General features: G+C 25.9%; 3 protein-coding genes across 3 annotated transcripts in view; all 3 read left to right on the top strand.

Annotated features, from left to right (window-relative positions):
- The window catches only part of LOC119682433 (SAM50-like protein CG7639), a 246,151-nt gene that overhangs the window by 4,492 nt on the left and 226,265 nt on the right, over positions 1-15,394 (top strand). The gene's annotated exons all lie outside the window — the stretch shown is intronic.
- Positions 1,570-2,433, top strand: LOC119682435 (fas apoptotic inhibitory molecule 1-like). The gene is made up of 3 exons (XM_038095881.1): positions 1,570-1,773; positions 1,846-2,118; positions 2,196-2,433. Exons 1-3 carry the CDS (start codon positions 1,570-1,572, stop codon positions 2,382-2,384), a joined length of 666 nt encoding a protein of 221 aa, XP_037951809.1. The 3' UTR covers positions 2,385-2,433.
- On the top strand, positions 10,159-13,573 carry LOC119682434 (transcription factor RelB-like). Its single transcript, XM_038095880.1, has 2 exons — positions 10,159-11,035; positions 12,370-13,573. Exons 1-2 carry the CDS (start codon positions 10,466-10,468, stop codon positions 12,898-12,900), a joined length of 1,101 nt encoding a protein of 366 aa, XP_037951808.1. The 5' UTR covers positions 10,159-10,465; the 3' UTR covers positions 12,901-13,573.

The following is a 15,394-nucleotide window of genomic DNA, read 5'->3' as shown; positions in this document are numbered from 1 at the left end:
GAGTTCGCATCTTCATATATTGTATAAATGGACTAAATAACACTGTCCTACTAAGCGAAATATACTGCTAATCTTATTATAAGTAGAAGTAGTTAATAATGTTATTCTATAAGTAATCTACATTTTTTAATTCATATTCGACTGTTTTAATCTGTCATACGCTATATACTGGGCGCGTGAAACCTTACAGGTCCCCAAACGTAGCGTTTGTCCACGTTGTCGAACAATATTATTCTGCAATCTTCTAAAGCACTTCTCTAGCAACCCCCATTTGTTTTCGCGTGTGTATATATATATATATATATATATATATATATATTCTGTAACACTACCTTAACTTATACAAATCCACAGATCTGTGTTGGATATTGTCTGGAATATTAATTATACAAAAAAGGTGGAAACTAAAATGCAGACGTTATGACGATTAGAAGCAGTGCAGTCACTGACAAACCAAATATCAACAACGAACATAATACAATATCATAAAAACAGCAACAATTACGAACAAAAGTGCTAACTAACAGCACAAAAAAGGGAGAGTTAACTTAGAATTTTAAACATTAACCCATATAACACCATAATTTATTTATTATTATTTATATTTATTTATTTCGGAAGTCGCTCAAGTTCAACTGGCTACGACTCTGATTGCAAGAGAGTCGCAGATTATTTAGAGAGACAGTTATTTTTACTGGAATCTATTTGCAAATAAAGTTTTAAATACTATACAACAAACAGTAAATTAAATACTATACAATATACATTATATATTATATTATATACATTTGTATATTGTTTATATATTTGTATATCTATTGTAATTTTAAGTTCATTTAAGTTTAATTAAATATTCTTAATTCTGCAATCATTTTACCAGATCTTATTGAAATGTAAATTATTAAGGTCTCAAAAGTTTTATAATTCAGAGTTGCAATTCCATTACCTTTAAAAGCCAGGTATTGCCACATACATACTCTGTCATCATAACTCCTTTAATAGATATGAGTGGGATATACACGCAAAGCTCTTAAGTGAACATTTGAAATGGAGAGATTGCATATATTGCATCCCAACTCATTGCTGTCAATTAACGTCTTATGTGATAAGCAAATAATTAATAACTTCATTTAAAGTTTAAATCTCTATAGATTTCGGTTTTTAGTACCTATATGTTAAAAAGCTATTTCATATTAATGCATGTCTAAAGTATATTTACTAAGATATTCTAAACATAGTATGACACAAATGTAATCAATGTTAACGCTATCATAAACGTCATTAATTATAATTAAGCAAAATGATAATGTTGAAAATTTTATTATCATAATCGTGCAATTTAAAATATCAGCTAATAAGACTTTAGTGGGAAAAAAATTTCTTTTATCTCTAATATATACAAATATTTATTTTTTTATTCTATTTTTTTCATCAGGTTGTTTTCTTTTGAAATTTCAAAATTTGATTTGTGATTAACTTAAATGCTTAAATTTTTTATTTTTTTTCTATCTTATTAATAAATGACTTTAATTTTAGATATTTTCTGAGCCATCATCAATAAATGTTAAAATGTCCTTTTTGTCGCCATCATTGAAACTGGAAAATCTTTCCGACAAACCTATAATGAGTCTAGACTATTTGCCAGAAGAAAAGCGTTACAATAAAAATAATATCGTTGCTAAGTGGTGTGCACCGATGAATGGTAAAATGTACCGCATTGAACTAGAACATGGCACCACAAGCGGTAGACGTATGATATGGGTAAACGGAAAGGTAAATAAATATATACACTAATTGTAAATAAGTAATCGTATTCTATTAATATTTATATATAATAATGTATAGGAAGTTTTACGACGTGATTGGATGTTTAAATTAGTAGGAGAGGATACTTTTTATATCGAAGAATCGCGATGCATTATAAGAGTCAATCCAGCACCAGGTTTTAAATATGAATACCTATTATTTATTGATGGTAAGCCACATGAACAATATACAGAGGAACAAACAAAACAGTATCGTCTGTGGCTTGTGACACTTAACGACGTTGAGTATCGTATAATGCTTGATATAGATTCCTTAAACTTGTATTTAAATGATAACGTTCGAGAGGAAACGGTAAATGTATAATACCTATATAGCTATAAACTTATTTAATTAGTAATTTACTTTGTGTTTTTCTTTGATAATATTAGAGTGAATTTGTCGATGGTGGCACAGATACAAGATTCTATGAAAATGATAACGAGATTGTTTTACAAGCACGTTCAAGTGGCAACAAACATGATGGCATTGTTCATACACTTATTGTTAATGGTGAAGTTGTTCCAGAAGCCAAAATTCAGGAAATCTTGCAAGAACCTGTTTCGATATTGTCTACCTAAACCTAAAAGTAATTTAAAGTATAAATTAAAGTAGGAGAAGATTTGTATAAAAAATGTATATTTATTATTATATTGTTAAAATAAAGAATTTAATCCCAAAAATTGCGCTTATTTGTAGTTGTTACGACTATTTAAGGAATCGCAGTATTATTGAGGTTATTAATCTAATCATTAGTTTCCAAAACTTCACTGATGATGTGTTTTATTTTTATAAAGTCAGCAATTATTATTTACACAGAAAAATCTTACTCTAGTATAATTGATTTTTTGATCTTAGGTTCACTTCTCACCATCACTTTCTTCTATATTATATGGTCTTCAAAAGACTTTTAACGATTTTTACCAGAATTGTACTGTTTGTGATACATGTATGAATTGTCATGGATTCTCATTAATAACTGTAGATCTAAGATATAAGAGCGAGATTTTAGTATGCCTGTCTGCCGTCATGCTTTCATTCTTTCGCAACCATATCTAGAAACAATTGAGAGGTTTCAAAAAAATAACAGTTTTTATCATAGTTTATATCTTCAATCAAATATTCCTGCCTTAATTTATCATGAATAATTGTTGTTTTATGACGATTATAAACTCCGTTTTTGTTTTATACTTAACATATGATGTTTAATAAAGTATATATTAGGCTTATCAATATATTTAACATGCTAAGTAAGCTTCTGACATCATACAAGCCCTTGAGCCTTTCATTTTTTATCTGTTGATATAGAGTTTAGTCCACCTTTCCTTAACATCTCTGTCTATCTTTCTGCAAGTATTTCTATTTAACTGTTAGTTCATCAATATGTCAGTTTATATCTTACTAATAATGCTAATCAAATGAAATACATTGGTGGTGAAATTTAAAAAAAAGTTAATGACTTTGTCACCATATAAAGAAAGCGTAGCTTTTCAGCAACACTAATACTTACTTTAAAAAAAGTTAACCTTATAAGTACAAAAGATCAAAAGAATGCAATTTAAACTAAATATCAAATAATAAATTGGAAATTTTTTTGCCAAATGTCCCAAATTCTGGAGCCAATTCCTGAATCGACGAAAAAAAAACTTCGTAGTGATAGTGGTTATACATTATTAATACACAGTACTTCCGAATAGAAAGAAAAACATGGTGATACCTGACAAATATAAGTGTAATATTTGCTTGTTTGGGTATACTCAATAAGATAGTGTTACAGGATAACCCTATGTAATAATCAGTTATCAATTCCAATTTTTTTATCATCTAATAAATTAGTTTAGAGAAATGTAATTATAACTATGTATATACTGGAAAATAATACAAATTACTGTTTTCTGCCAAATGTCATACATTTAAAAGGAAACTCTTTGGTCATAATAGATCTATTGTTGATATGTAGTACTCTGTTCAAAAGAAACCGTACTTAGACGAAAAAACAAAAAAATTGTGGTTGAAGAGAAGTGATCTCTATATGTTCTTTACACTTTATCAAAAAGCAAATTTTCTTGATTAAAAGTACAGGTAGGGTAAAGATAATATTGTTAGTTCTCTGTCTGCAATCTTCTTTGGTGTAAAGAACAAGAAAAATTATATTGTGTAAGAGAAAATGTACTCCATAGTTAATACTCCATCCGAAAGAAATCTTCAGTTATATAAATCTCAGTAACTCAAAAAATACTTATACGATGTCCGTATAATCTGATTTTTATTAAACTAAACTTTTTTATATTATATAAAAAATATTAAATAATATTTATCTATTGTTATACAATAAATATGCAATAACATTTAAGTCAATTCAATGTAATCTCTCCATGCGTAGAAAATCATGAATTTTCAATAGCAATTTCGCCTGATACCGATTCGGCCAACCGTTACTAAGAATTGAAAATACATATAAATATTAGGTGATCTCCCATTTTCTGAATATACCGATTAAATACATTATTGGTTAGTGAGTACATATACATAGGTTTTTATATACACATTCACACATACCTTTACGTATATTGTTGATTGCGTGAATTGATAAAGAGTTGACTAATGTAGTAATGAATGATTTTTAACATATACCCGTATTTTATTATTTTTTAACTAAAGTGAATTTCATTTTAATACATAAGTGATTATAATTTTATCTATAAATAAATATAAACAATTTAAAACTGCGGGATTCCTGGAAGTTATTATTTCCGTTTTAGAAAGAGCTGGAAAAAAGAGCTTAAAAGCTGTGCTGATGTAGAGAGAATTATAAGAGAAATATAAATATAAACTTTTTTAAAATTTAAAATAAAAATTTATTAACAAATAAATCATTTTGGCTTGAAATTTCAAAACTATAACTATAAACACAAAGTGAACAATCAACGGAAGAATTATATTAGCAGGAAAAATACTTGAAGATTACCAGTGTTAGTTAAAATAATTATTTTACAATAAATTAATAAAAATATATTTAATCCTTAATATCATCGCGTAATAATGAAATATTTTTAATGAATTTAAAGTGAATTTTACATTATAAATATTTTACACATATCTGTCAGGAACAAGTAAGAATTGAAATTAATAATTTTAAAAATGTAAAGTTAAATATTTATTTAAAAAAATTTAATATAAACATAAAATATTAAATATATCAATACTTATAACTAAATAAATTTATTTTTAAATATTGCACATCGCAAATACCGCCAAATATCCATGAACAATAATCTTTGAAAACATCAATTGATTATATTATCTACATTTAATTTTCTAGACTACAGATCTGTAGAACTATAGCCTGTACGTTCTCGTTTACACATAAAACCCACGTCACATTAAGTTTGTTGTTCTCATTTAAATAACACTTTTACTTCTATATTATAATTACATATAGGTCAAACGCACAAACTACAGCTATATAAATCCACTTAACTACTCGTATTATAAGTTACTGTTTTTCGATTTTGAACGCTATACTTCTCTTGCATAAAGTCTAGATAATTTGTTATTTAGACATTAATTTTTAAAGTAATTATTATTATTTTATTGAAACCAATAGAAACTATCGATCATATAATAGTAAAATAAAAAACATATTGCTTTTAAAATAGTAATTGGAATTTAATATTTCATTTCAAATCTTCATTACATATAATTAATAACTCCGTGCTGTATTGTTCTCCACAACAGTTAAGTTGTGTTTATAAAGCAAGTCTTTGACAGATTCCATACAGACTGTCCTATGGGACTGACCATTTCTTTAAAAGTCTTGATATTTGATGTGCCCATCCTAATAATTTAAATATATACTGAGATTTTCTATCATGCTTTCATTTTTCAAAATTTACTCACTTTAGTTTTATTGGGCTTTAATAACAGTTTTTAATCTCTGAGCACGGTTGCCACTTATGGTACTTTAGTACCAAAATTGGTACTTTTTTTTTTTTTTTTTTCGTTTGGTACTGATTTTCAAAAACTGGTACATTTTTGACAACCCAATTTTATTGTGGATATTTCCAATTAATTTTTTTTATGAATGCAACTTTGCACTATTTTATATTTTGTTCATTTATAACACTATAAAAAACACAGAACGAGAAAACAAAAAGGTCCAAAAAAATTTTGGACCTTTTTTTACAGAAATGGTACCTTTTTAAACCAATTTTGGTACAGAAAAAAATTTTCAAGTGGCAACCGTGTCTCTGAGAGATAAACAAAACAAAAATTATCCAAGAGCTGTACTCTGGCTCTTTGTTAAAGCTTGACAATAATGTAATGTAAAGTCTGCACAATAATGTAGAGCTCAATAACTCCTTCTGCAAAAATCATTAGTTGAAACTAATAATCTCAGTATAAGCCTAACTATTAGGTAATGTCCGATTGCAAAGGAAATGCTATTACGTATTCGTTTTTTAGTTTTAGTGAAGGTAATAAACTGCTAGATTTGTTAAACGGAAGTTCCTACATTTAATCATCTAATATTTGTTTTCTGGAGACAATAACAGTAAACCAATTACTTTCACCAACTGCTTAATATTTAGAGAATAAATTATAAAGTTTATGGCTGTGGCTGTGAATGTAGTTAATATATGTAATTAGTTTTTATTTATAATCAATTGGTTTCAGTAACACTTTTATTTTGTTAAAAAACGGACATCATTATAATTCACTAATAGATCATTTCAATATTCAGTCATTTGGGATATATTTGTTGTATTTGTCAATAAATTTAGACTTATAAAATATCATAATCCTATATATTTATCAAATTTTATTTCAATCGGTTGGGTGGTTTTAGAGATTACCAAGTACGAACATAGTGACTTGAGACTTTTACACAATAAGCTTAAATATAGTTAAAACAATTATTCATTATTTTATATTTTATTTCCAGAATAGAAAAACTAAGTTATCAATTTTAGGAATCGAGTTATGACATTTACAACAGAGAATAACACTACTGAACTTCTAATAAATCAAGAACTACAGATTATAAAACTATGTAATAGTTATTCAGATATGGAGGGGAATGATGAAATAACAATTTTAAGCAATGATGTGCATAATATCAAAGTGATTATATTTGAAATATGCAAAAATGGAAATTTAACGTGGAAGACTTCATGCAAAACCGAAGCAAATAATTTGAATCCTGGAGTTATAATATTTAACACCCCAAAATATGAAGGGGTTTACCTTAAAACACAATTACCTAATATCCCATGCTTTCTCCAATTGGTACGTACAAGTGATAACAGTGCGAGTAATATTGTTCAGTTCACGTATAAAAATTGGAATGCATTGACTAAAACTAGACAAGGAGGATTAAAAATAATTAAAGATTACAAATTTTATATTCCAAATTATAGAAATATTTTAAAAAGAAAGTATTCTTACATGAAAAGAAAAAAAGAGATATTATGGAAAACAAAAAGGGATATCTTGTTTAAAAAAGGTAAGAAACTTAATCACATTTATTATTATTAATATACAGTTATAATTAATATATTATATATTTTTCTATTGCAGATTATAATAAAGAATTGCCATTAATGAGAAATACAAAATGCAGTTTAAAAGAAACGAGACATCTAAGATCAACAAATACTATTAAGAGAGCTGTAATTTTGGCATCAAGAATACACTCCGCTTCTGTTTTACATTATGTCTGTGAATTAAATTTAGCTAGTATAATTATACCTTTGATTAAATCTGGTTGTAATATATGTGCACAGGATAACCGATTCAATACTCCTTTACACCTAGCCATAATTAAGAGACATATTTGTAGTATAAAAAAATTTATTCCAATTTTTAAAATTTATCGTAAATTAAATCTTACCGACGATTTAAAAAAACTCATCAGAACTTACAATAGACAAGGCTATACGATACTACATTTGGCAGTTTTACATGAAAACAAAGAACTTCTTATAAGTATTATAAAATTCTGTAAAATGAATGATATTAATGTCTGTACAGTAAAAACATTAGGTAATGGAAGTACAATATTACATTTAGCTAAATATAAACAATTAAAAAATATGGAAAATTTAATAAATATTCATTTGCCAAATGCAAAAAATTATAAAAATTATGCGGGACTAACACCTTATAATATTTGAAAAACATCGAAAAATCGTTCTATAACTCAAAGGACAGATATATTTTTAAAAGTTAGATATATAATATACAATAGCTAAATTTGAAAACAAAACAACCATTTTTTACACTTTAACTTATTTGATTCATAATCCATATATATCCTTAGCATTACAACTCTAAGTGAGACAATTTGTGCTTTGATATTTGTTCTTAGAAACCCCATTTATCAACTATTCTTTGATTGGTTCGTAAATTGATATTTTTAATATCAACGGTATCAATAAATTTTTTTTTTTTTTGATCTTTTTCTCACTCTTGCACCAAAAACTTGAAACTGCATTATTCGGGTTTTCTTTTGATAGTAGCATCTTTCAGTTAATGCAGTAAATATACCAGTCAACGTATAAACGAAAGTTTTATAAACAAGCTTACTGTATTGCCCCATCATAAAAAAATCTCACATCATTTGTTTAAGCTCCCCACAGACAGCCAAAACCGGAGTCAGCTAAAGCTGGTCTACAAATAAATATAAATATAGCTGAGGCCATGCACGTTGAAACTAACAATAGCAGTACCTCTACAATTGACGATCGAAGTGTTGCGAACGTTACCAACTTCACTTCATACCTAAGTAGTGTTATCTCCAGGGAGCGATAAATGCTTTTGTATATTTGTGCTTTACAAAAACTAACAAACATGAGACATACAAACAAGTCCAATAGCATCCATTTTATAAAACTTATATCTTTTCATATTCATATTCATTCTCTAGCAAAGACCGCCTTTTTTAGAATCATTAAGGATAATATCTGCTCGAACAGTGGTCTTAATCGCAGGAAAACTATTAAATTCAAATCCTAAAATTTTAGTGATGTAGCACAATACATCAAAACTAATCTAAGTAATTGAAATAATTAATACTTTATATAAAACCTACATTATTAATCAGAATATGTCAGCATGTTAAACGAATTTTTTCCGCACTGAAAATGTTTCTCTATGCAGACCAGTGGTTCTGAACTAGTTATCTGTGATCCACAGGTCGTCCGCGAGATGACTAAAAATGGTCCATGAATTAAATTTAACAGTTATGGATCCATAGCTTGTAGTTTGTCTACTGAGACCTCACTTATTAAAAAATTAGCAGAAACTATTTTTAAGTAATTATATACCTCTTCTGTAGCCTATATAATGTACCTATGCACTTATACAATTTATTATACATTTCAGAGTTTCATAAAGCATATTAAAATAATCACACAGTTTATTATTTTTAAACTTTATTGAATTTATTTTATTGAGTTGAGAGGAACTCAATAAACTCAAAAAGAACTGGACTTAAAAATGTTGTATTAGCATGTAGGATCAATAGTCTATAGCACTCAATATTATTGTATTACTTAGGACGTGTGCGAGTTAGGCTAAGTAGCGTTGCAAATGAGGGAAATTCTAAGTTGTGCCGATAATATAATGATGTGTCGATACGTGTTGATAAATGGCTAAATGTGTGCAGTGCAAAAAATCCCAAAAAATTTCGCATTTAGTTTAGCATCAACTTAGCCTAACTCGCACACGTCCTTAGTACAGATGTATTTACAATTTATTTATTTACTACTAAATATTACAGTGCAATTATATTTGTAATTTTTATTATTATAATAATACATGTAATTGAAATTATTTGTAAAACCTATTTTTTAGTATTTCCAAATTAAAATAAAAACAAAATATTTCTTTTATATTCAAAATATCTAAAGAAACACTGTAAGCGTATAAAAAATATATTAAAATATATTAATTAAAACAATTACTCTTAAATGCTCTGCATATTATTTTTGTTGGAACAAACTATACAGAACCTCTTATTAAATGGATACTCTTTATAAAAGTTTTCTTTAAAATTATAAAAATTTGTTTTTACTCAAAAGATCTCAAGCTTTTACCAATACTTACACAGATATAATAAATATTATTGTCGTACTCTCATTGATTGCAACTAGAATTTTCGAGTTGTATGAATTATTTCAATAATATATGTATATTCTTATCACGGATAGAGAATTCTATTTGAAGAGCATTGAAAATCCACAAACCATAGCAGACTTTGTAAGTTCAAAACCAAAATATATTTCACTTAAGTAATATTATTTACAGAAAGAAGTTCAGTTTTTCAGTACAGTTTTTGCTTAAACTATTGAAATATAAATCTTAACTTCAATTAATGAAAAATAAAATAAATGAAATAAAATAAATAAAATATACATTGTGCTAATATTGCTTATTGTGTGAAAGATACTTTTTTATTTGCTCGTCTTTAACTACGAGAGTGCAACGATAATACTTTCATTCGGTGCTCACAATACTTTCATTCGGTGCTCACAAGATAGGGCAATCCCCATATTATTATTGATATGAATGACTAATTTAAATAATAAAAAACTAATATAAGTGAATTTCTACAAAAAAAAAAATTTTTTTTAAACAAACTAAACTATTTGAACACTTTAAAATGGGACAAATGGAGGAGCAAATAAGTCTTGAACAATTGCTTGATTGGGTAAAAGATATTGAACCGGGAATCAAATTTTATATTGAAGAGCAACCAAAACGTAGTTATTCTGCAAGTTATAAATCCGAGGTTGGTCGGAACAATCGTACTTTACTTGGTGAACATTCCAATAGAGAATGTCGAACCTATCCGACTGTTAAATTAATAGCACCAGGCAATAGTGAATGTTATATCGAAGTTAGTTTATGTACTACGAACTCTAAAGAGGATAACATTAAATTATCTCCACATTTACTTGTTCAAAATGATATTAATTATAAACCAATTTTCAAACCAATGGAAAAGACGAATCTTAATCTTGATGAATTTTCATATGTATTAAATAATTGTTATATATTGAATACCATTCAGAAAGAGAGACGCGATACACTTATTAAAAAGTATGAAGAACATACAAAATTACGGGTTGAAAGAGATTTGGTATTTAATGAAAAGGAAAATATTAAAAATAAAGTTAATAAAATATGTGCTGAAACATCAAATCAACGTTCCAAAAATACTGTGAACAGAGTAAGGATATAATATTCTTTAAATATTATTAATGATATATTATTAATTTTTTCCATTAATATACATCATCATTACCATTATTCCTGGTATAACAGTTGTTAAAGAACCCACACCTGTCAAATAATAGCATCCCTTTTTTGCCTATTTCTGTTTTTTTTCCAATAAGTGACACCTATTCCCGATAAGTCATTATTCATCCCATATATTTATTTTCTGCGTGATGGTCATTTTCTTTTTAATCGCTGTTGAAAATTCTACTTTGTAGGTCAGTGTTCCAAGACTTTGTTTTACACAATTTTTCGTAAAGTAAAATATCAGCCCTTGGGTTTTCAGTAATACAGTAGCACAATGGGCCTATGGACCTAAGTGGATCCGCTTGGGATCGCCGGTATTACCTTACCTAATCTAAAATATCTTATAAATTTTATCAATCTAATTTTCAATAGGCTATTATTTGAGTTCAAGTGGGCTTTGTTGGATACAAGGCCACCACTCCAAACTACCTACGTAGCTACTTACGATATTTTGCTTGAACTAAAATTTATATATATAAGTAATTTTTTTGCATTAAATATAAATTAATGTGTTTAAATATAACCCAATTACCTCTATTATTTTTAACACTTTCTTTAATGAGTTCTCCTTAAAATTGAATTAAAATATAAGATAATAATTTTTGATAAAATAATAATTTAATAGAAAATTTTAAAATAAGATATAAAATCTCTCTCACTTTCTTTGTCATATCTCTACGCGATAGATTCTTATCTCTCCTTGTCCTAAAGCTCAACTTTGTTGTCGTACTTTTTTTACAAAACAGTGTTTATTCCATGGTGGTGGGGTTTTATTTGTGGCGGTACCTTAATGAGTACTATCAGTTGTTCTTACAATATGTAGTCTGTTTCTTCTCATTATGTGGCCCTACCACTCTAATCTATTTTCTTCTACCTTTTCAGTAAACTGTGCAAGTTTGATACTCTACCTATCTGATCTGTAACTTTCGTAGTCTATCTGATTTTATCCATTCATGTTTTTATAATAAAAACGCGTAGGATTTTCATTTTGGCTATATGTACTCTTAAGATCTGTAGTTACTTGTCTAGCGTACAACATATCAGTTCAAGTACACCATTTAAGTCAATAAATAATTATATAAAACATAATGTCGTAACCTATTTTCTTTATTTATCTATTTAAAAAATTGTAATATACTGAATATTCATGTAAAAATTAATAATAAATAAAAATAAACAAATAATAAATATTAAATAAGTAATATATATTTAAATATATTTTTAATTAATTAATTTTTTTTTGAATTCTTAACTATATAGCATTATATATGTTTTACCGCCTATGTCAAACTTTCGGATAAGTATTTTCGAATTGCTGGACCAATATTTTCCAATCCAATTGTTGATAAGGAATTAAAAATAAAACATATTAATCATAGCGAAGGTGATATAAATGGTGGTACTGAAGTAAGACTGATACTAGAAAATGCTGAAAATCAATATAGCGATATTAATGTACATCTTTTTGCAACACAACAAAATGACATTATTTGGGAGTCTTATGGCATTATTAAATCAATAACAGATAATGAAGTTATATTTGAGACACCTCCTTATGAAGGTATTTGTCATTATGGTAATCAAATTGAATGTGAAATAGAAATTATACAGTTGGTCGATAATTGGAAAAGTTCAAGCGTGAAATTCATTTACAAAAATGAGGAACCAAATAAAAATGGTGCACATTTAAATTTACAATATATATGTAATGATTTGTGGCGGATGATTGATATATATGATTGCAATATTTCTACTATGGATATGGATGTGAATAAAAAATTTAGTTTATAATAATAAAATTATTTTTATATGTTAAAGCAAGAATGAACAACAGTTCCTCGCAATACTTATTAGTGATATCAACATAATAATTAACAATATCACATGTAGATTAATAATAATATTATAATCGTCATTCTTAGCTTTTACAGTGTTTCTTCTGTATGGACATATAGTAGCCTACATTACACAATTTCGCATGTTCGTAATTTCCAGATCATCTTCTAATGCATCCACTTACCGATGAATCCATTTAGCGCTGTCATTCTCTCAAAATAAATACTAGTATCATTTTCAAATAGCTGCTTTAATTCGAATTGTAGCAAATTTTAAAGATATACATTTCCTTAAATATGGAGTGCAGGTGCCTGCAATCTAGCAAATATCGTATATTTAGCTAGAGATAAAGATATCTTATATAAATAGCCTGAAAGTTTTCAAAATATGGATTTCTAGCAGAAACCTAAAAAACACCATGTGTTGATAAAACCATTCATAAAAATATCTTACGTAGATAGTATAAAAACTAAGAAGTTCTTTTAACTATCAAATATCGTAAGACATTTTACCTCGCTTTTAATTATAAGTAATCAAAAATATCGACTGCTACAACTTATTTGAAAAGTAAAATTGTACGAAAACATAGAGTTATGACTTCATCAAATATTGGACTCATATTGGTAATATAACGAAGATATGAAATACAGAATGACATAGATTCAAAAATTGTCAACAGTATATTCTGATATACGAAATTTTATAATTATTTTTGTATAATATTAAATTATAGAAATTTAAGAAAAAGTTAATATTTTTTTTTATATAATTACTAAAATTTGTTATTATAAATAGAATAGAAAATAATTTAAAAATATTAATATTCGTTAACAAATATAAAAATAATATAGAAGAAGAAAATAGCGTGATGTTGTGATACTTGATTACTTGGACTTGTTTAAAAGTACATTAATTAATAATAAATAATAATTATTAAAACACATTTATTAGTTAAAATTTATAATTGCATTGTATATATTTATTTATATATATTTTAAAGTAATATAGTGTATAATTTAGAATTTATTTTACATTTTAACAATCCTATCATTTCAACAAATATTATAATTATTAAAATTTTGACTAAAATTAATTTAAGATTTTCAAATAAAATTGTATAAGTTAACTTCATTTTGTAAGTAATTAAAAAATAAAATATATATTTAATACATATATTGAAAAAAAATATTTTGTAATTTATTCAAAAATAAAAAAAAAATTTATATTTAATAGAAAAACATAAATATTTTTGTGTATAGTAATTTTGTTAAATGTTGTAAAGTTAAAAAGAATTTTATTTAACTGGCATTTATTTCAAATCATATTGTATAATTATTTTAATTTATATAAATAATAATGTGAAATTTCATTACGTTTGCATAATTTATTAAATATTAAGTTTAGTTATTTCGAAATTAATTTTAAACTGATTGATATATCTTTTTTAAATTTAATTTTCAATTCACTAGTTTGTGTTCAACTTTAATTTTAATATAAATATGTCAATAATTACTTATTAAATTAGTTTAATCTATTAAATTTAAAAATTTGAAAATCATAATAAAAAATTTCCATTTTGTTAATATATAAAAGAAAAAAATAATTAAGAAGTTTCAACAACGAATTTATTTTCTAGTAAAGATTGTGGTATATCACCCAGGATTAAATTGTTTGTTTTTAACTATTTATTTCGCTTATGTTTTATTGTAAGAAAGTATTTTATTGCTTTTGAATTTTCACATTTTAATATGTACTCGTATATAGCGTGCAAACCTAACCACAACAGTACAACGTTGATCGTGATGGTGTACTAAAAAAATAATCATAGTATATAGTGATATTTTTGTTCTACGTGGCCATTTATTTAATCAGTCAAGACAAGTTCTAGTATTTATAATTTGACTCATAAATCTCTCTCTTCTCTTATAAAATAAACTGTTATACTCTTATTATTATTATTATTACTATTATTTAAAAACGAATTGAAGATGTTTTCAAGATTTTAATTATTTTATATGAAAAGTTAAGTTTAAAAATAAAACTTTCCGTTAGTTTGGAAACAAAATGACTTTTCTCTTTTTCTTTTCTCTAATATATGAAACTATATGTATAATATATACTAAAATGATCTTCATAAATTAGTTTCATTTTTACTGGCCTTTTGACTCATATCGTATCTTAGCCTTATAAATAGTTCATTCAAAATTAAATAACTGATAAAATGAAGTTATTTAATATTTGACTATTTGTAATTGATATTAACTTTATTAGTAAATAATAGGTTCTATAACCCACACTTAATAAAATATACAATATATTGTATTGTTTATGTCTTAGCTTTATTTCTAGTCATTATACAATGCATATATGTATTTTTAAAATTTAATTTATGTAAAGAAAAATATTAAATTTAAAAAAAAAAATTTTATTAATAAATAGTACATCAAGT

This window comes from Teleopsis dalmanni, chromosome 2 (genome assembly GCF_002237135.1).
Source record: "Teleopsis dalmanni isolate 2A chromosome 2, ASM223713v2, whole genome shotgun sequence".
In the NCBI taxonomy this organism is placed as follows: Eukaryota; Metazoa; Arthropoda; class Insecta; order Diptera; family Diopsidae; genus Teleopsis; species Teleopsis dalmanni.
The sequence above is the reverse complement of the archived record's forward strand: the minus strand, read 5'-3'. Positions and strand labels throughout refer to the sequence as shown.

What these genes read in the sequence shown, in the direction of transcription:
- LOC119682435 (XM_038095881.1), top strand. Translation starts at nt 1,570, where the DNA reads ATGTCCTTTTTGTCGCCATCATTGAAACTGGAAAATCTTTCCGACAAA. An exon ending in TGATATGGGTAAACGGAAAG is followed by an intron (nt 1,774 to 1,845) that starts GTAAATAAATAT and finishes AATAATGTATAG; the next exon opens with GAAGTTTTACGACGTGATTG. An exon ending in ATAACGTTCGAGAGGAAACG is followed by an intron (nt 2,119 to 2,195) that starts GTAAATGTATAA and finishes TGATAATATTAG; the next exon opens with AGTGAATTTGTCGATGGTGG.
- LOC119682434 (XM_038095880.1), top strand. Translation starts at nt 10,466, where the DNA reads ATGGGACAAATGGAGGAGCAAATAAGTCTTGAACAATTGCTTGATTGG. An exon ending in CCAAAAATACTGTGAACAGA is followed by an intron (nt 11,036 to 12,369) that starts GTAAGGATATAA and finishes TTAACTATATAG; the next exon opens with CATTATATATGTTTTACCGC.